At 37.2% G+C, this 22,391-nt stretch overlaps 1 protein-coding gene across 1 annotated transcript in view; it reads right to left on the bottom strand.

Annotated features, from left to right (window-relative positions):
• Positions 1–22,391, bottom strand: part of TRPC6 (transient receptor potential cation channel subfamily C member 6) — an 87,781-nt gene that overhangs the window by 17,654 nt on the left and 47,736 nt on the right. Inside the window, exons 3-5 of the mRNA XM_058545351.1 lie at positions 13,959–14,144; positions 12,028–12,192; positions 6,399–6,615 (exon numbers count right to left, since the gene is read on the bottom strand). Of these exons, the coding sequence (XP_058401334.1) occupies positions 6,399–6,615; positions 12,028–12,192; positions 13,959–14,144 (568 nt within the window). The remainder of the gene's footprint in view (positions 1–6,398; positions 6,616–12,027; positions 12,193–13,958; positions 14,145–22,391) is intronic.

Raw genomic sequence — 22,391 nt, 5'->3', positions numbered from 1 at the left:
AAACTGTTACGTATTCTACAACTTTATGTTTAAAACAAGACTAGTAAAAGACTAGAAGCAATTATAGGAACATATTAATAGTAATTGTCTCTTGATGGAATTATTAATAATATTGCATATTCTCTCTAAAATTTAGTGCAATATTTAGGAGCATAGGTTTTGGGATCAGACTGCCATGGATTTGAGACCTTGTTCTTCCACTTATCAGCTATGTAATCTTTAGCAAGTTACTTCAACTTTCTAAAACTCATTTTGTAAAATGGGGATGACACTAGTTTGTTCCTACTTCATAGGATTGTCATAAGATAGTAAAATAATATAGGTAAAATTCACAGCACAGTATCTGGCACTTGGGGAAAAAAACGACTAACATTTACTGAGCACTTACTATTTTAAGTTTTCTATGATTAGCACACACTTTTTTTTTTTTCTTCTTTGTAAGGAAGATTAGCCCTGAGATAACATCCATTGCCAATCCTCCTCTTTTTGCTGGAGAAGATTTGCCCTGGGCTAACATCTGTGCCCATCTTCCCCTACCTTACATGGGACGCCGCCACAGCATGGCTTGACAAGTGGTGCGTCAGTGCGCACCCAGGTTCTGAACCCCAGAACCCCAGGCCGCCGAAGCAGAGCACGTTAACTTAACTGCTAAGCCACCGGGCAGGCCCAACATATTTTCTTTCTTAATTTGAAGAATCATACTTTACTAAAGAGAAGTTACTTTACCCCTATTACCTTTAAGACACCCTACTCTCTGACATCCTGCCTTCTCCTAGAGCCATCTGGAGAAATACAATCCAAACTCCAACAATCAATCAAAACCTACCTCCAACCAAGAAGCTTTTCATAGTCCCCTAGTTGAAATTAATCTTTTCCCTTTCCCCCAGTGATCACCTGCCCCAAATTCTCACATTTGTCATGAACCTCTATCACGGAACCTGCCACATGATGGCTGTGGAGCTCTGCAGGGATTAAGAAAATGCCATAGTCTATGCTCTCCAGCAGCTTACCATGTGCTTTTCTCAAAACCGGCATTCAATGCAGCACAGAGGATGTGATCTTAAGAGAAGACAACCTCATTATTTATTTTCAATTACTCCAAGTTAAGAAGACACTAGGATGGAACTCATATATATTTTAGTGGATCAAATTTAAAACAGGAAATACTGCTTGTGTACACTCACACATGCACACACCCATACACACGCAAACCACGAGCAGGGGTGAAAAAGTCTGAAGGCAGCCTTCTTTTTGCGGTCCCTGGGTTCCTGCCAGCCTCCTCAACAGGAGACAAGGATAGCTTAGAGTAACTGAAGCATGGGCTGAAAGGGACATTTAAACTCATGTCGTATAGTCCAGTTGTTTCCAAAGCTGCCTTTCCTTCCTCCCGCTTCTCCTCCATCTTATTCTCTCCCTCGCTTTAAGAAGTAGAATTCTTGGTAAAAACGATATCTTAACAAAGCTTAAAAACAAAACAAGTACAGTGGACTATTCTGTCTGAAAGAAGAGCTCCTGCCTTATTTCCCTGAGGCTCCCCAGGAGCTGCCAAGCTTAGTTTGAAATCCCCCATCTAGTCCAACTTCTCTCGCAAGCAAGGGACTTCTCCACGGGGATCAAGCCTCTGCTTGAATGCGTCTGGAGATGAGGTGCTTACTGCTTCTGAAGGCTGCTCACCCCGTTGTTGAGTTTTCAGGAAGTACCCCTTTAGTGTGGATCCAATGGTGCTAATTCTGCCCTCTAGAGCAGTACAGCATGAGTCTGCTCCCTCTGCCTTTACATTTCTTAAAACAACATAAAACAAAACAAAAACACCTGTGTGCTCATTAAATCTACTCTTCTCCAGCAGAGGCAGGTTAACCACGGAGCTAATGAAACTTAAGCTTCAAGACGCCTTATTTGCCCAGGCTTCTTCAAGGGCCCTGTTTTGTCTTCTTTTTCTGTAAATGGGGTCCTACAAATAAACAAACTACAGGATCCACAATCCTTGGGTTCCACCCCCCACCCCATCCTCCAGAGTGAGCTTCCCTAGTCCCCTCAAGTGCTGTCCTGTGGAGGGCCACTCACTCTTCTGGCTGCTTTCCTTGGGTTGCTCCCTATTGGCCCATTGCCTGCATGCGGCACCTACAGCCATGCACAGTCCTGAGGACGTGGACTAGCCAGTGCATGGAACAGTGGGGTAATTACAGCCCTTGACTGCAGTCTCTCCTTTTGTGGAAGAGTCAACCAGGAATTGCATTTGCTTCCTCAGCAGCTCACACTGGACATTAAGTTAAGAGTTCTCCTTGGGACCTCTTCACGTGAAGTGTCATCAAGCCTGTCTCCCTTCTCTGTGTTCCCGCTACACCTTCTCTCGTTGGTCTGAGCTCACCATTCAGCCTTGTCAAGATCTCCTGGAACGTCAATTCCGTCATTCAGCCTTTCAACTTTTTGTCAACTAAAAATTAGATAATTTTCTTTCTGTGACGAATATTGTGAGTCTTTTCTCTCAAACCAACAAGCGTCTGACCTAAGTAGGCCACTTCTTATTAATATTTCCAGAAGTACAACAACTTACTTTCAAGAATAACTTCAAAAAGAAAAATAAATACCAGTGTCAGAAACTGAACCAGGCGTCTAACATATGCCGTAAAGTATTAGCTGTCTGTTCTGAGTCATTGTTTTTGCTTTAAACAAACACTGTGAGGTAATCTCTGAATCTCAAATACAAAGTTTAGTGGACCAATAGTTCCACGGAAAATGTTTTTATTCATAAAATTAAAAGTTAATGTAATATTTTTGGTTTAGGTTTCTAAGTGAAAAAGGAAAACTTCTAATGTTTATTAAGAACATAGTATGAGGAGAGTGAATTATGTTTGATAAAGAATAAAGTGAACATTCATCATATCTAATCTCCTTCACAAAATTTAATGTTTTCAAAGTTTCATCTTGAACTAAAGAGAGGTGACTTCATCATCATGGCAGCATGAAAGGATCCTTTTGTCTATCTCCTTCAATCTATAGTGAGTAAAGCATTGATAACCCAATAAAGGCTACATTGCCTAACACACCAGGATGCCAGAGACATCCACACATAGGTACATATGAAGGTGGGTAGATTGGAGCACATAGAGGAGGCAAACTGGGGCAACAGTGAAAGTGGTTCCTAGCATTCTGGCCCCCGAGCTGTGGCAGCTGAGCCAGCCACCCTCAGCCCCAGAACCTGGTGGGCAGCAGCAGAGGTGCCCATGTGACTCTGGCTTCGCAGCCACTCTGGCACCTGAGGCCATGGGGAATGGAGATGCAGCGGAGGCAGAATCCCACAATCCTAGGCTCTGGCTGCAGCTCAGAGCCTGGTAGCAGCAGTAGAAGGGCACGTACAACTTGGACCTCCCAAACACAGTGGCACCTGCAGCCACAAGGAAAGGGGCAACAGCAGAGGCAGTGCCCCATGAAACCACTCCCTCTTCTTTGTCCCCCTCCCCACTCCATGACAGCAAGGCTTCCAACCGAGGTGATCCTGGACGGTGCAGAGGTGTTAGCCATCCCTGTACCTCAGGCAGGGAAGCCAGCTACTGCAGCTATACCAGTAACAATAAGACATCAGTGACCCCCAGAGGCTCGGGCACAGGGGATGAGAGTACCCTGTGACACCCCTAATAGAGGTAGTGGAGGGTAGAACACACGGATCCTCAAATACAGCCAGAGGCAGCTCAGGTAAGAGAAACAAAAACTAGTGCTATAGACCACCTACTGAAAAACAAAGGAAAGCCTTCTAATCTCCAGTAGGTTGAATAGTCAGAATCAAAGCTATACCTAAATAAGAAAAGTATTTGCTATGACACGTGTACCAGCAGAAGAACAACTCACCAAGCACCACGAAAAACCATGGTAACATGGCATCACAAAAAGAAAATCAACAATTCTCCAGAAACCAAACATCAAGTCATGGAAGATTGCGATCTAACTGATAGATAATGCAAAATAGCTGTTATGAAGAAACTCAGTGAGCTACAAGAAAACTCAGAGAGGCAGTTCAAAGAACTCACGAATAAAATCATTAAACTAAGGAGTCATATCTTGCTTAATATGTTTCAGTAGGAAATACCACTTCTAAATAAAAGTAACATATGAACTCTCAGTGATGAGGTTAATAATAATCATAATTATATGAAATTTATTGGACACTTCCTATGTGCCAAGACCTGTATTATGTACTTTGGATACACTAATACACAAAACACTATGGCACATGAGCACTTAGTTTAACAAGATAAATGCAGTGTCCAAATGATTGTTTGTTCTTATTTTAAATCAAGTATTCAAAGTGAAATATAATTTATTTCTTATAGTTTTTCAGTGTTAGGTAAATATCAATTAAACTAGAAAGAGTGGAAAATTAAAGTCCTCTTCTTTATTTAAGGCTTATCATTACTTTAATGATGCTATCCACGTGTTAGCCACTGTCCATATTTCTCCTTGGTACATATCCAAGAAATGAAGTGATTCAGAAGTTTTAAGTAACTCTCAACACTGTTGAATTACCTCATAAGCATTTAAAATTATCATATGGTAATTTGTATAGGGCTTCATAATATTTCAATTGATCATCCTATGGGGCCCCAGTGTGAAGAAGCCAAGAAGACATCCCCTGCCCTAGAAGTGAAATAAAACTGACTGTAGATGCTTCTCCAGATCACTGGCAGAGAACCAAGCTTAGGGACTACTAAAGGTTTTGTGTAAAGATTCCTTGAGTCCTCTTCTCTTTACACTCTTCACATAACCACCCTAGGTGATCTCATGCATAGTCAGGGCCTTAAGTACCATCTGGGAAATGAAGATTGCTGAAACTTTATCCACATCTCAGGGTTCCTTCAGGGGTTCTATTGTCTGTTATTTAGCAGACATCTTCACTTGGAAATCCCGTGGGCACTTCAAAGTCAATCAGAACCCACACTTCATTAACAGCTTTCCATTCTCCAGACCCAAGCATGATCTTCCTTCTATATTCTCCCTCTTAGAGTTACCACCTAGTAATCCAAGACAGAATTCCCAGCTCTCCCTTTCCATGTACAATAAATCACCAAGTTCTCTGAAGAGTATCTTTTAAGAAGCTCTCAAGTCCTTTCCCCCATCCCCTGAGTTCTTGTCCTTATCCTCCTCACAGGGATCACTTCAATTGTCTCTCAGTCTCCAGACTCACTCCTCCGCTAAGCCTCCCTTTACCTCACAACCCTGTGAGCTTTCTAAAATGTGACCGGATCACATCACCAACAGCTGAAAACCATCCTCTAGCCATCTCACCACCCTTATCTCCCATTACACACATCCACAAATGCACCTGCGCTCCAGCTGGGTCTAACTCTTAATAACATTGCAAGTGTGCCAGCTGTTGTCCTAATTCCACACCATTGCATCTAATGTTTCCACACCTTGTAGTGTTCTTACTGCCCATAAACACTCGGTCTGGTTAACATTTCCTTATCTTCAAAGTCTCCGATTGAAGGTACACTCCAGGGAGGCCTTCTCTGCCCCTTCCACTCAGATTTAGATGCCCAATTGGTGTATGTTCATAACACTCTAACAGCTCCTCGATTATAGTATTTGTCATATAGCTTTAATTACTGATTTACTCACTGACCTACTCCCTAGACTTAACCTCCTTGACTGCAAGGCCTGTGTCTCATTCACCTCAGTATCCTCATTACCTAACAAAGGTACTTAATAGCTATTGTATTTATTCATTCATAAATATCCAATTGAAATATCGTTCTCACTTGCATTATATTTAATGACAAGCCACATGTATGATTGATTCCAAAGACAAATAGTGTAGCAGTTAAGACTGCATTCCCTCTGTTTCACTTCCCATCTGGAAAATCTAAAGCAAATTGCTTAATCCTCACATAATGCTGCAAGGTAGATGTCATTATTATGTTAAGTGTTATTATTATGTTAGATTAGAAAACAGGCACAGAGAGTGTGTGATTTGATGTACGTAAAGTGCTTTGAACAGGTCCTGGTACACAATAAATGTTCAGTAAACACGAGTGTCTATTAGCTTCAGTTCCTATTAAATTTCAGCATAACATCATGTGGTTGTTTTGAAGCTTGAAGTCACAGCTCTCCCACAAGATGAATGGCAGTTTTTCGTCACTGGCAGAGTATGATTAATACGATCATGTTCATTTTCTTCCTGGCTGTTTCTTGGAAATTCAAAAAGCACATAGCACGTGAGAAGACTATGGCACCGGTAATGAACCCAAGATAACTGTGCTTTAAAAACACACAAAAATATCACGGTGTGTAGTGCATTGTATCATGCTGTATACATTTGTATAATGATGTGCGAAGGAATCAGTGTCATTCAGTCCAACTGCTAAGGCTGCAAAAATAAATGATGACGGAAAATCAGTCTTTACCTATTACCCAGGATATAATGAGCATCTCCATCCACGAGAAGCAGGATGTTTTCATCCTGAACAGCTGTTTTGCATTATCTGTGCTGGTTTCATTAGGAAGGAGTTTGGTGCCTTCAAATCTGTCAGCTGCATTCATGACTAGTAGTCCCAGAAAAATGGTGAAGGAGGCTGCGTGTGCTACGAACTTCATGAATGGTCCACGCATTATCTTCCCCATCTGCCACAACACACACCAAAAGAAAATCTTAACTTTGTTTTGTACACTTTGCAAAACACACATGCATATACACAAGAATAAACATCTGTGTACTACAACGTGCTCCTAAGATAATTATGTATATTTATATAACTAATGACGGAGTAATAACTCTTTATGCTGTTAAAAAAATTTTGGTCACATTCCTCATCTACCTATGCTGATGTTCTTGATTGATAATTAAATAAATTACCTTTTCTATTAAATGATATTTAAGTTCCTAAATATTATATTACATTGACAAAATAACATCTTATTAATAATGACAAAAGGCAGAGCATAGTATCAACGTTATTCATAAAAAGCAAACTAATTTAGCAGGCATGAAGTATTGAGGAAGCAGCAATGATAATATCAAAGTGAGTTTACTTTGCAACGTATAAATCCTTGGTTGATATTTGCCCATACGTATATTTCATTGACATAGGTGCAAGTCAGGCCTCAAGTGATCTTGTTATGCTGCTGATGTTGTAAATGGAGTAACATCATGAGTACCAAGAAGAGAACTCCCAACTGAGGACAAGACAGCAGGCAGTTCCCATAACGTATTGGAACGATGTCCTGGAATGACACTGGATTTCAAGTCCAACATTTTTAGGTTTGAGTTCCAGTTTCATTCCCTCATTAGCTGAGTGGCAATGAGTGAATTTCCTAAATTATGGGAAAATCAGATTCTTCATAGGGAATATGGAGACAATAAAAGCTCTCATGTCTCTACAGTACAGGATTCATTTCTGCTCGAGATGCATGAATCCTAGCTGGGGCAGAGGGAGGGTATGTGTCCAGGATGTGTCTCAAGGGTTCTGTGCATCCCCTGAAATGGTAAGCAAAACTCAGTATGTGTGTGCAGGATTTCTTCTTAGGAAAGGGCCCATAGCTTTCAACAGCTTTTCAAATGAGTTGATTATTATAGAAAAATTTCTAAATTAATAATCATACCACTGACACTTAGCCTGTACTTAGATGTACCAAATACTGTTTTAAGTGTATTACTCTGTTAACTTATGTAATCATTACAACAATCCAAAGGAGTAGGTGCTACTAAAATGCCCATTTTACAGATGAAGAAACTAAGGAAGTGAGGTCCAGAAACTCACTTAAAGGTCACATAGCTCATAAGTAGTAGAGGTGGAATTTGAACCAGGCATTCTTATTTCAGAGTTAATGCTTCTATTTAGTTTACAAAACAATTTCATATTTTCTCATTAAAGTACCTATGCATGTAAATTCTTAGAGCAATCGAAGAAAGTTCTTCTAAGATTTAAAAAAGTTAAATGCTGTAATGGAAGAAATGCGATCAATGTTCTCTGTTCCCATAAACTTTGTCTATATGGTTTTCAAAATCATAAAAGTTAGAGCTGGAATGAATCATATAGTTTAGTTCCTTCTCTCTTGATCTTTAGAATCTTAGGCTGGGAGATTATCAGAACATGTGTGTGTGTGTATCTATCTATCTATCTATCTATCTATCTATCTATCTATCTATCTATCTATCTCAATCTATCATCTATCTATCTATCCATCTATCCATCTGTCTATCATCTATCCAGTTTTAAGCCAATGGATCCATATAGTTAGATATATTGCAAAGCCAATCCAAAGTTACTTTGTAAAAATCTGCTGTAAAAATGATGCCTAAAAACCATACTTCCATAAGAATGCTCATTAGATGCTCATTAGATTCAGAGTATTTTTTGTTTGTGTTTTTTTAGATCCTGTTTAAATAGAACTAAATCTGCTGTAAAAATCATGTCTAAAGACCATATTTTCATAAGAATGCTCATTAGATTGAATCAAAGAGTATTTTTTGTGGTTTTTTAGATCCTGTTTAAATAGAACCCTCAAATCAAATGAGGGAAAGGTAAAACATGTGGGAGACAAAGTAAGTTTAATTTTCTTTTGCCTGTTGTCCTTAGCTATGTTTTTTAAAAAATATGGACTGTTAGAAAATGAACATTAATGCATCTTTAATTTTTTTGCCGTGGTATGATGCATATACAATTTTAATTCTACAATGTTTTAAATATGATTTATTTTAACCATGTATTATAGCAAATGAAAATTTATTGCAAGATTCAATATCTTCCTTGTGGAAAAAGCTATTATTATAAATCTTAAATCACTTTTTAATAATTCTTAATTTATTTGACTGTTGTGGAAAACTGGGATTGGGGCAATGCCTGGTAGTAGTGAAATCCATGGAAAACTTTTTTATTTCCCACCTTGTTCCAGAAAGAATCAGAGGTGACCTTCAAAATACAAAATTACCAAAAACACAAGAGAGCACAAATTAAAATAGGAGAAGGAGAAGAAGAATAGAAAAAGTTGGGAATTTAGAATGGGGTTGAGAATAAAGCTACCCACATTGGAGTGGGCCACAGATCTGAGATCCCTGGACCTGGAGTTTAGCTGTGTTTAACTGTGTGCTGGACACATCTCAAGTCAATGCTTGTGACCCAGGGCAGGGTGTCTGATCTGTGTCTCACACCTGACCTGCTTGCCTTCCTTCTTCAGTGAGTTACTGGCCCTTATGTAATATTACAACTTCTTTATTTTATTCAGAAAGGAAAGAGGAGAATCAAACCAGGCATTTTTGTTGCTTATTAAACATTCTAGTGTAAAGAAAAAAAATCAGGCAAATAAACAAACAAACAAAAAAATAAAAAAATCTTGGTTGTCAGGAAACTAAAATGGTGTCTTTGGATATTCACAGCCTCTATTTCTTATTACAAATCATCGAGAGTTGTGTTTCTCTTTAAACTAGGGGAGATTTTGGCACCATTCAACAGCTTTTAGGAATTAAAGGGAGTTATACATTTTAGTAAAATGTGTCATCTATATATTCTGGAATGTAAACAAATTTCTAAAAAAATAACTATCAAGAAGAAGACTTATTAATTGAACAAGGTGAGCAATTGATGTAGCTGGCAAATTATTGAGGGAAAGCATTAAAAGAAATATTTACGTTTAAATATTATATGTCATACTCTTTTCAAGTATTTATTGATGATCAAATATCTAAGTAACAAATACCAATGGAAATAGAAAAAGTTGAAACTAGCTTAAACTAAAATAATTTAAAATCAGAGCATGACCTATTTTTATTGTAACGAACATAAAATATATTTGGATTACGGTGGAAAAAGAGCACAAGTAAGAACAAAAGAAGTTTCTGAAAGGAGAAGCGAGCAGATTTTAGGAGAGAAAACCAACTTTAAACACAAACAGGGACTCTGTCAAGGTGCATAGGCCTGCAATTTGATCTCACTTAATTTTCATGGATGTGTTAGAAAATTTTAAATATTTAAAACAGTATTTTAAATAAAGTGTCAATATAGCTTGAGCAATCTCCACCCATAAAAAAAAAAATTAATTCTGTAACCTGTAATGATGTTTATGTTCATTGCTAAAGAGAAAAATTGTAAAATAAGATTTTATCATCACGTTTCAAAGACTAAGTAACAGTAAAATAGATTTTATTTTATTTTATTTTTATTTTTATTTTTTTTGTGAGGAAGGTCAGCCCTGAGCTAACATCCGTGCCGATCTTCCTCTTTTTTGCTGAGGAAGACCGGCTCTGAGCTAACATCAAAATAGATTTTAGATATGAAAAAAAATACCTTGACAGTGTCCTTTTAATTTGATGATTTGCCTCAGTGTTCATAAATGAGGATGGAAAACAGATGCCAGAAAGAAACATGGCCAGGGAAGAAGAAATAGTGAAGGAAATCAGGTTAATTAGGATTCAATCAAAATTTAAGAAATGTGTAACTCATAGAACTGCCAAAAATAGTCTCTGTCAAAACCCCAAACATTCTGGAAGGCATTACGCTTTTGAACTCACTGGATATGGCAAAAGACAATTATTCAGTTTAGAAAAGATATTATAATTTAACTGATCACAGAGTGATAACGAGGATAACTCAGAAACTCCCTTCCCCTCCTTTAACTCAGCTTAAATCTCTGAAGAGTCAGGAAATGTGAGTAGAAGCAGAATACACACTACATACACAGATGTAGTCTATGTTCCAGTAAGGACAATTTAGAATTTGTTTTCAAAGTGAAATGTGTCATCTTTATGAAAAATGTAAAAAAAGAAAAATTATAACTTTCTAGAAGAAAATCTGTGCTATAAATGTCTAATTCTAGTAAATCTCACTATTTGCATTTTATTTTCCTTATTTATATTTTATTTGTAAGAGATCAATTTTAGGAGGAAAAAACAATCTAGAATGATAGATTTTACCCTCATGAGAAAATGCCCAGTATCTAGCAATTCCTATCATTATCACTAGAAGTAATTATGAAGTTTCCACTGTGTAAAAGGTTTTGCACCAGCTTTCTACCATAAGCGACTTAAAAACATCCCTATAAGGCTAAAGTACCACATATGTGACTAAGTAATAAGAAGACAGTATGTTGGTAATGGCGATATATATGTTTGCACCTATGTGTTTGAAAATGAGTCATGCCCATGTTTAAGAGCAGCAAGTGATTCAACTGACATTTCTACATAGCACATAAATAGATGGTCCAGCACACATTTTAGCCACATAGCTTTAGAATTATTTCAGTCTGACCGTCAGAGTTGAAACTTAAACAGTTCCAGAAACGTGTCTTCAAAAACATGAAGAATAAGATTGTTGGCAATGCAAGACAGACAAATATCTGGGCCTGTTAACAGAATGACAGGTCAACATTTTTCAAACTTGTTCTGTCACACTAATGAAAGGCTAGGTCCATTTAAACATATTTTTTCAAATATTATTTGGTGACAAAGCCTGGGCAGATGGATTCTGCTACGAAAACAGGTTTGCTATCCTGTTACAGTGCACTCTGGCCCTGACATAAATATTCTTCACTGAAACAAGCATTACATTAGTATTTACATGATTGTCCTTTGTTTAAATTAAGATTTATGTGGTCAAATTAGCAAAATAAATACAAAACAAAAACTTTCATCTCAAACTTTGCCAGAAGAGGAAGAAAGAGAGGAAAAAATGTTCATCTTTTAGGATGATATTTGAAATATCTGCTTAATGCATACTACAACCTCATTAAAATATATAAAAATATACGTGTGGACATGTCTAGAGAGAAGAAACGGAAATAAGCTAACATAGTGACTAGATTTCCTTTTACACATTAATAGTGGTGCTATTACAGGTGAATTTTCTCTTCTTTCCATTTTTTTTCTTTATTTCCTACAGCAAATATATGTTATTTTTGTAATATTAAAACAATAATATTATTTAAACTCAACTCTGACTTCCCTGAAATTGGAAATAGAATTTTTCCTGCTTCGCTGACTCTGATATACACAACTAGCCATACTTCTAGGAGATAATAGAAGTCCAGGCTTCACAGACATACCTTACTGCACGGAGCAAGCCAGTAAATGAGAGCCAGGAAGGGCAGTCCGATGGCAACAGCGAGGACCACGAGAAACTTGACTGCCATGGTCTGCTGCCGCAAACCGGAGAGGTTCTCGTACCAGATGGACAGAAGCTGCTGTTGACAGTTTGGATGAGCTACAAACTAGCAAGGAAGTGACAAAACATTTAACAGCTTGATTAAAGAAAGGTTCAGCATAAACTATTTTCTTGAGTTCTGATATTTTGTTCTGTGCTTTCCCATCAAAAATACTGTTAGAATTAAAGAACAAAAAACTTCTTGACAGGCATCAAGCAAGATGGTAGAGGTTCTAATACATATTATATAAATTCAAAGATTCCAATTTATCAAACTTTTCCTTTATGAGTAAGGGGCTTTCTTTCAAAGCAAAGAAACATCTTTGAAGTTTGATATTATAAAAATATTCATCAATGTTTTACACAAGGACTTTGATGATTATATGTTTTTTTTTCCTTCTAGCAAGAGTGATATAAAGATCCTGCTAGCCCAGATGTCTAAATACTTTTTCTAAAAAGTATACCACCTTTCCTGCACTGACCTAACATGCTAAACTTATTTTATACTAAATTCTCATTTATATATGGGTCTATTTCTGGACTGCCTATTCTAATCCATTGATATCTCTTTTTATTCCTATGTCATAAACTCTTTCAATTAAGAAAACTTTATAATTAAATTTTACTTTTTATTTTTCAGAATTTTTTTATTCTCATATATTAATTTTTTACAAATGAACCCTACATACGACAGAGAGCAGCGTTATTTAATATATAAAAAGCAACAACCTAAAATATAAATTGGTAAAGAATATTAAAAGGTTAGATAAAGAACAGTTTACATAAAGGAACTACAAATGAGTCTTAAGGTTGGTTAAACTCAACAAGGTACGATGTTTATCTTCTCAAAATGGTGATGTTTAATAATACCCATTGAGAGTGGAAGAAATAAGCCCTCTCATACACTGTTGGTGTATGTGTAAACTGGCGCACCTTTTCTGAAGGGGAAATTAGCAAATGTTTTGAAGTTAAAAAATAAAAATTTGCCATATTAATTCCACATCTAGGAATTTTGTCTACAGATAAAACTCATGCAAGTAAGCAAGCTATATAAACAAGTATGTTTACTGTAGCATCTTGTAATAACAAAAACCTAAAGAAAATAGTGAAACCCTTAAATAGTAAACAGATTAAATAAACATAATGATATAACAATGCAGACTTTGCAAAGATGAAGTGAATGTTTATTTACTGATATGTGAAGATATCCAAGATATAAATTTGTGGAGAGAAATATAATAGTGATTAACTACTCTCCAGAAGAATTGAGAACATAGAAAGGGGGTATGCCTATACTGTTTGAAAACTTACCATAAGCATATATTACTTTTATTATAAGACCCAGCTTTAAAAACTGTTTTTTTTTTAAGATATATAACCTAAGAAAGCAGTCATGGTTGGGGAGGTGGGTACCGCATGAAGACAGAGACTAAAATATTCCACAAATAAAGCTACAGTTGGAGGAGATTCAAATGCACTAGAGAAGGAATTGGCAGATATCAACAGATGGGCAAATGGAGTTGGGTCTTAAATAATGATGTTTCTGTCATATAACAAATGCCTTATAATCTGGGTGCACGTAGTCATTGTTATGTCATTAGTTAAGTAAAGGAAAGTGACAATCGATGCATAAACAAGTCTAGATTTTAAAGACTGGCATTCAGTGTAGGTTAAAGGCCTTACAACTAGGCTCTTATGAATCATTAGAAAATCTGCCTAGTGCGACTGTTAATTGGAAAAACCCAGCTTAATCTAACTATGCCAACCCTTCATCCTCATTTAGCACCAATAAAAACAGAAATAACGTAAACGGGGCTTCACATCTGACCTTACTTTTTTTACTTCATATTTAATGGCAAGTTTTAAACGGCTGAGATTTGGACGACCGTGATCTCCACCACTGTGGCGTGTGTCAACATCCCCATTCAGAATGGCCTCTACTTCTTCAGTGTTTCTGCACAGATCAAGAAGTCCAACGACAAAATCTTTGCACTGCATTGACAGTTTTTTGTAGTCATTCTAGGAAAGACAAAGCAAAACAAAAAAACCAATCATGTAGAAATAGCTCATTTTACTATGCTACTCAGTGGAATTTATCAGTGATTTGACAGTTTCTAGCAAAAACAAAGAGAAAAATTCTATTTTTAGGTTTACTGTTCTTGGGCATGTTTTAATTGCTGGGTGATTTCTGAAACATCTTAGCACCATAAAGATTTTCTTCATATCCTAGAAAAGCAAATTCGTCTATAGCATAATCAAAGCTATTAAAAAGTAGTGTACTGTGCCAAACTCACCTGTTAATTCAGGAGAAATATAAAATAAGCAACTTTTCCCACTACTTTGCGTTCAGCATATCTCTTATGTTCATAACTTCATCAGCTAGGCACATAATATACATTTTATAGATTCTTTGGAAGACTTTGTAAACTGTGTTGGTTAACTTGAGAAACAGGACATTTGGAGCAGTTCCAGAGAAAAGCAAACACATATCACTTATTTAATAAATTGTTATTGAGGAACTTTATGTGACAAGTACAGGATCAAAAGGCGAAATCTAATATAAAGTCTGCAAATTGAGTTTCTTCTCTTTGGAGAAGAGAATGCTTTCATTGTAATTTATCACTGATGACCTAGTATTATGCTGGGAAGATTTAGAGAGTGTAGATCATATTCAAACACCAAAAACTCATGTCCAACTTATAGACAGCATGTATTCACATCTTCATTCAGGTCTTTCTAATATTTCCCTCCTCTTTATTCTCTTACATTGAAATAAAACCATTTATAATGTTCATCAAGAAAACCTATTAGCTAGAGTTTGTTGCATTGCAAGTGGATTATATTATCCCATTTAATCCTCACAGTCATCTTGCTCTGTTAGGTTAAATGATGTGTCCAAGATCATGCAGCCACTAAGTCTCAAAATCAGGCTTTAAACCTAATTCTGTTTGGCCTGAAACTCTTTGCCTTTAAGAATTATGCCACTTACTCTTTTCTTTGTAGAATGCTTTTCTATTTTGATCTTGAAGAACTGGGAGGCAAGCAGGGCAAATACTATTCCCATTTTGCACATGAAAAAACTAAGGTTCCCTGAGGTCACACAGCTTCAGTGGTTGAGTTTATTCGTGTAGCCAGCTTTGTAGATTCAAAGTTAATTGTCTCCTCCATCCTGAAGCGACCGGTGTGTTATAGGATGAAAAGATCTCTTGGAAAGATCAAGAGAGGAAGGTATTGGAGAAATATGATTGGCTCTGGATGTCAGTCAATAAGGTCATATTTGGGGGAAGTTTATATGGAAAATAGCTTTGTCCTGGGTATGTATAAAGCACACCTGCATGGGCTCCTGTCTGGAAATCACGCCAAGTGACCTTTCAATACAGTTTAGTAACTTCTAAACAGGCTACACTTTGCTAACTGCAGATCCAAACAGATTCTATAAAAGCAAATTGATAAAACAAATTATATCTTAGCTGATAATGGCCCAAATTACTTCTAAACAGCTATCTGGTCAGACAGCATAAGCAGAGTCACAAGGAAACAGCTCTACCTCTTTCATGAAATAGTCAATTAGAGTGGGGACAAACTGAGACATGGAAGTGCATGTGTTGTGCATGTCCACTATACTAGAGTGCAGTGTTAGCAGCCTGGGCTCTTAGAGCTAGACATGCCTGTCATCAAATCCCAGCTCTTCCATTTTTCAGCCATGTGATCTTAAATAAGTTAAAACCACTCTATGAGGTCAGTGCTATTATTACTCTCACCTTGCAGATGAGAGAACTGAGGCTTAGTGAAATTAAATGTGTTCAACGATCACACGTGCAAAGTACAAAGCATGGTGCTAAGCATTTAGCAAGCATTCAATAAAACATAAGTATTTTATTTTATATCATCAAAGGCAAGATCTGAAAACAGTCCATTTCTTGACATTCATAAGAACCCATGGAGCTATGACAAAATTTAATGCACCTAGACTCTCTTGTATGTAGCCCTCCATTCTAAATGTATCCTTAGTACTTTTAAAGACAAAAATGTAATGGTCAAAATCAGTGCTCCCTAGAATTCTAAAAAGGCTCATAGTGAAAATAGATATTTAAAAAGAGAATATGATCCTTCAAGTGTGGGGTAGCACTTTTTAGTAGAAACTACACGGACTGAAAAAGTAAAGCGCAGGAGCTTTGTGCTGTTTAATACCTTGTTTTCAATCCACTGCTAATTCTCAGAACATATTCTCAAGCGAGAAAAAAAAAAATCCATTTTTTAAAAGAAGAAAGAATAAAACTCTGCTTTCAGAAATACATGCTTTTTTTTTCACCTTGGGAGTCCATTTACAAATGTTTTCATAGTTTAAGTTCTCTCAAATTAACAAGTAAATTCACTTAAAATGAAATGTCGGCAGTATAGTTCATTAGCCAGACGCAGCTCTGTGATTTTGGTTCCTTGAAAGGAAAAGTGAAGCTGGTGGGTTGATTTAATTCTGGGTCATGTCTTTGGGTCACACACCCACACTGTACATTATAAATTAGAAGTGGATGCTCGCCTATTAACCTTTGAGTTGAAAAGAGATGACTGATAGTGAGCTAATAGAACAGAGTTTAGAGACTACGAAACATAAAAACGTCACTGTTAAAATTATCCTTTCAGAGGGTTATCTTAGTTGGATTTTACATAGTAAAAGAGATGTTATGGTCTATAATTTTAATGTCCAGCTCTTCTTTCTATATAAAGAATGAGGTTTGCTTCATAGACATTAACAGGGTGGGGAAAAATACATGCCTTAATTCTCACTAAGTGACTGTGTGGGCTTTGGAGAGCAGTAGACCTGGGTTTGAAATAAGGTGCGACCAATTAAAGCTGCATGACTTTGGGCAAATAACTTAATCCCTTAAAGCCTCAAAATCCTCATCTGTAAAATGGGGATAATACGAAGACCTACTTTCTAGGTTTGTTGTGAAGATTATCGGTGCAAGATAACCAATGCCAACTTCCTGGCATAGGGTAGTGCTGAATCAACAGTATTTATTATTATCATTTTTTTCATTATTTCATAAACAATATCCAAGTGTTCTCAGTCCCTCATCACAAAGTTGGGCTAACAAATATAAAGACATGTTGGGATTCCTGGGTATCATCTGAACAGATATTGGAAATAAAACAATTATTTACTCATGCATTCTTTCAACAAATATTCTATGCACCAATTCTGTGACACACACCACAGTCTTTGATGGGAGTTATGTAAAATGAGATTACAGACTTGAAGATTAAGGTAAGTATAGAATATTATTATCTATATAGTGATGAATTAGCCAACCATGCTTCTTGGGGCCACATGTAACTCTAGGGCTTTCCTTTTCTTCAGAATAATTGTCACCAAATAATTGTCACATTCATCATTGAGCTCTGTCACAGCTGATGTGATGATTAGCAAGTGTTTATACAGCACCTACTATGTGGGGTCATGAGGGACATAAAAGTTAATCAGACACTACCCTAGAGACAAGATACAATGAGATGAGACACAATTTCAAACAAGAACTGAAGAAAAACTTTTTCCTAGATATGTCAGATGCTACTGACTTTTCTGTTGATTGTTGCCGTCAGCAGTGGCTACTTATTTAACTTAAAAAGCAATGTTTGATAACGAGCTTTTATTCTTCCCTTTGCACAGAAATTCTCAGGTCCCATTAAAGCTGGGAAGCTTGAAGAGCAGCAATGAAGGTAAACATGCAGGTGGTTCAGGGCCCTGCGGCCTCTTATGATGCAAGTTGCTGTACTGAACTTCCTTCCCTAACTGTTGACTTGCCTTCAATCTAAAATTCTGCCAAAATGCGATTTTCTCTGCCCATCTATTTCAGACTCCGATAGGAAATTCAAGGCACGAACACACTCATTCATGCATTTTACTGCATTTATTTATTTACGTATCTTTCTCTCTTGAACAGACTCAAATGTCCTTCAGAACAAGAACTGTAGCTTACTCATCTTTGAGTCCTCACATCTTAGCACGGTGTGTAGCACATAGTAGGTAATCAAAAGTTTTGTTGAATGATGTAAGAAAGGAACATGGTTGGTACAAAACATAACTGGATTTTAATTCTTGCTCTGCTACTTAACTATGTGATCTTGGAAAGGTTAATTTATTTTCTGGCCTTCTGCTAATTTCTCCTAATTACAGAGAACTTAAATGATGCTATATCATAAAGTTAGAGTGTAAATTACCTAGAATAATTCATAAAGCTCAACAAAGGTACATTTCCTCCTTCCTCTTTGATCTAGATCCCAGCCTTGTGCTTCTGATGCAGTGATTTGGTCTTGCAGACTATGTAGCTTGTACCCTTTGTCACCCTGATAACATCACACTGCCTTTCTGCCAACAAAAACTACCTTTCACCTAAGTCAGTCTCTTGGACGATATTTCCCTTTCAAACAATGCCAGACATTTTTGAACACCAGAACATAGCAACGGTTTAAAAACAGCACGGCGTAGTTTCTCTACATTCCCCTTTCTCAAAGTCAACAGCAGAGGCATCTGAGGGCCATGTGCATGTTTAGGCACAGACACCTAGGAAGACACAAAGGATCTGGAAAAGCTCCAGAAAAGCTACTTATCCAGAATGACAGGGAAGAGGACAATCTCTGATGTATAAAAGAGGTGATTTTAGGGTAATTAAAGGAAACATTGTTTGTTACCACAAACAACCTAAAGTATAAATAGGTTCATAAAAGGGTTTAGGGATGTAAGACATAGGTACTCATTGAAATACTAAAAGGAAATTAGAAATTTGGGAGAGTGCATTTGCTAACAAAACCATCCCTCGTATTGATCCTCCAGTCTTTAAGATCATTCATCCTTATCTGAGCTTAGTCTTGAGTCAGGAGAGAAGCCAGGAGTTACACTCTCCTTCACCAGTATCAAAAACAGTCAAACTCCAGGTTTTCTTTTTTTTTTTAATTTTGTGTTTGTTGCCAAAATTAGGCTTAGCTCAAGTTTAAGTATAAGATGGCTGAGGTCTCATGCCACCAAAGCAAATAAATTGTTGATAAAAATTCAATATAAAAATTGAATTTGAATGGGTGAAAAACTTTTGAATCTGATTTCTTCCCATTCTCTTTAAAGACCTGCAATTCCTCAGGCCTATTGGTTTTATGTTTGTTGCTGTGGCTCTATCTAATTGTCAGATTTCTCTGCTATGGTCTGGTTGTCATCCTGGCATGAAGCCAACTACAGACCTGGTGATATGGGTAATAAATGCAATTTATTTGATTTAGAAATATCAAGGCACAAGACTAAAATTGCCTGAGGAACTCAGTAGCAACTCCTCTGGCCTCTTTTGTTAATGGACTATGGGCTATTTTATGGGTGGGGAGAATTTGGGAGGAGCTTAGAGGAGCTACATACTGGAGCTTACAAAACCTTTGTGAAAGTTCTCATCCTCTGAGTCTCATAAAACAGCTGCCTTCAAACAAAATATGTGAAGACTTTCCAAGGGGCCATAGAACATTGATAGTTTTAAGGCAATCAATTTCCAGATCCTCAACTTTCCTAAAACTGATTTCCTTGAAAACATATCTCTTGCCCCTCTGCAAAATAATTCCCGACTCTCACCTACCTGTGTAGAAACAATAGGGAATCCTCCTTTAACGATTAATCCACGTACCATAGACCCCGGGACGTTCCTGAATTTCCCTGCCCTAATACATATTTCTGATGAAGATGAAGCTTAGTGATAGAAATACAACACGTTAGTTCAATGTTGGGATGTTCTGAATTTAGATGTATGGTGCAGTATGGTGATAGGACTAACGATAATTTTTGTTTAATGTACTTTGCCCCTTCCTTCTCCAACAATTGTCAAAGAATGCATCCTTCTTGAATGAGAGTCCAGTGAGAAGATGGCAAAGAAGGCATCAGTAGGGAATAGGGAGCAAAAGAATTTGAAGACCGTGAGCAGAGAGGATTCCTTGTGGCCACTACAATCTCTCAAGTCCCTGTGAGGCAGCCCAGGTCTGACCTGGTCCAGCCTCTGTGATCTCTGTTCCCTGAGACTCTAAGGGACTTGACTACTAAAAACAAGATTAGAAGGATATGTACTGGTGTATTTGCAGTGTATCAATGTTTATTTCTTGGTGGCAAAATTAGGAATGATTTTTTTTTTAATTTTCTTCATTTTTATTTTCTAACATGACCATAAATTCTTTTAAAACAAGAAAAAAGGAAGTTATTTTTGAAGAGTAGAAGCAGCAGACCTAGCAAGAAAGCTCACCAGAGTTCCCAGTTTCTCTAGTCCTGCCAAGTTCCGTCTTGTTGTAAACTGAGGCTGGGACTCTGGGAACTGGTTTAGTGTGACAGTACCCGTGGGTGGGGGGAGCGTGTGGTTTCCCTAAGAGTTTACACACAAGGGCAATGCGCTCACCCTCAAATGAGGCTGTTCTTACCTCTGTGGACCAAACTAGTCTTGGCGAATAGAATATCTGTTTCAGTGCTTGATATCTAGAGAGGAAAAAAAGTATAATGCTTTTCTGTTTTGTGTTTGCAAAAGGTTTAAAAAAAAGGCCAAGCACTGCCCTTTCTCCTTGTGCAATGCAAAGGCTTTCCAAGTCAGGTTTCTTATTAGAAAAAATGCTGACTTCCAAGTTCTAGGATATACTTTTTAAAATGTTTTTTTAATTTCTACTTTCTTTCAACAGTAAACTAATTTTTGAAAATGAGGTCTTTCCTCTACCATTAGATTATAAACTAACTGAGGGCAGGATTACTGATTAATTGTCTTTGTGTTTTGTACACCTCCACCCCCATTCTCAGCTCTCCCCAAATACAGTATTTGGTGCAAAACATGGGCTCAAAAGATGTACACAAGTGAATGAATGAATGAATAAAGAATGTAATATTCTTCAGTGGTTTACACAAAGTGCATAAACAAAGATTCAATAATGGAAACAGAAATGTTGAAACTTAAGCAGTGAAATTCCATAAAAATTAAATATAAATTTAAAAAATAATCAACATCAATGAGTTGTCAAAGAGACTGTTTTAATTTGCATATGGCAAAGTTCTCTGAATCACTGAGTCCTGGGAGTTAAGTGAAAAGTGGGAAAGTATGAGACAGGGTTGTAAAGATCATTTGCTTGTCCAGCACTCTCAACGACCAGGTGGCTAGAGGTAAAGCACCTTCCTCCATCCTGGGAGCAGTTGGAGGGTTCCAGTCACTATTTACCCTCTCCTCCGTGCCTGGATAGATAGGACCTGAGGATAGATGGACACATGATGTGCCATACTGGGCTGTAACAGTGTTTTTTCAGTGATAGCTGCACCAAGAAACTGCACAGGAGAGTGTAAAGACAAGCTTTCTCATGGCATATAGAATAGAGAAAACAAAACCAATATTTATCTTTGCAAAACACTGCACTTGATGAATCAGACCTGATTCCAAGCAGCATATAGCTGAGTGAGGGAGAAAAGCACATCATAAATAACAATAAGGCAGGGCAGAACGTGATGAGGGGTATAAGACAGGTCAGATAACCTGTGGAGGGAGTTTAGAGGTATGGGTGTGTATGACCTGGGGCTAGGAATCTGAGCTTTCATCCTTTCCAAATGCAGCACAAACCACGCAGGCAACGGCAGCATCTGCCATATCTCTCCACATACTTTTCATTAAAAGACTGCTCAAAGTTCCTTCTAAGTGACTACTTATTACATATCTACGAGTGTTTGCTTTTGCTGTTATCTTGGCCTAAAATACCTTTTCCTCATTTTCTGCCTCCCCAAATCCTACTCATTCTGCTACATATAGCTGAAATGCCTTCTTACACGTGACTTCTCCGAAACCTAAACTGAATTAAATACTGCTTTCTCTGAACTTCTACAGCACATGGCTTACAGCTCTAGCTAGTAATTTCATTCTTCTTTATATCATAGTTAGTTATGTATGCATCTGTCTATCAGGTCAAGCTGTGACTTCCTTCAGTTTATTCATCTTTCTGACCTCAAGAGCATCTGTCAACATGCTCTGAATATGGAACCAGTGTTTTATAGGAGAAAGAACCTGGGTTTTAAAGTGCAGCCTACCTGGATTCTGATCCCAGCTCTGTCATTTACCAGTTGTTGATCTTAGGCCTTACTTAACCTTGCTATACCTTCATTTCTCCATCTGAAAAGGAACTAACATCTTCTCAAGGTTGGGATAAGGATTAGACATAATAAATATAAAATGTCTAGTATATAGTAGAAGATATCTAAATTGCAGTGATCATAAATTTTACTAC

The sequence above is a fragment of the Diceros bicornis genome, chromosome 7 (assembly GCF_020826845.1).
Source record: "Diceros bicornis minor isolate mBicDic1 chromosome 7, mDicBic1.mat.cur, whole genome shotgun sequence".
NCBI classification, from domain to species: domain Eukaryota; kingdom Metazoa; phylum Chordata; class Mammalia; order Perissodactyla; family Rhinocerotidae; genus Diceros; species Diceros bicornis.
Note: the sequence above shows the minus strand (reverse complement) of the source record. Positions and strands in the feature narration are given on the sequence as shown.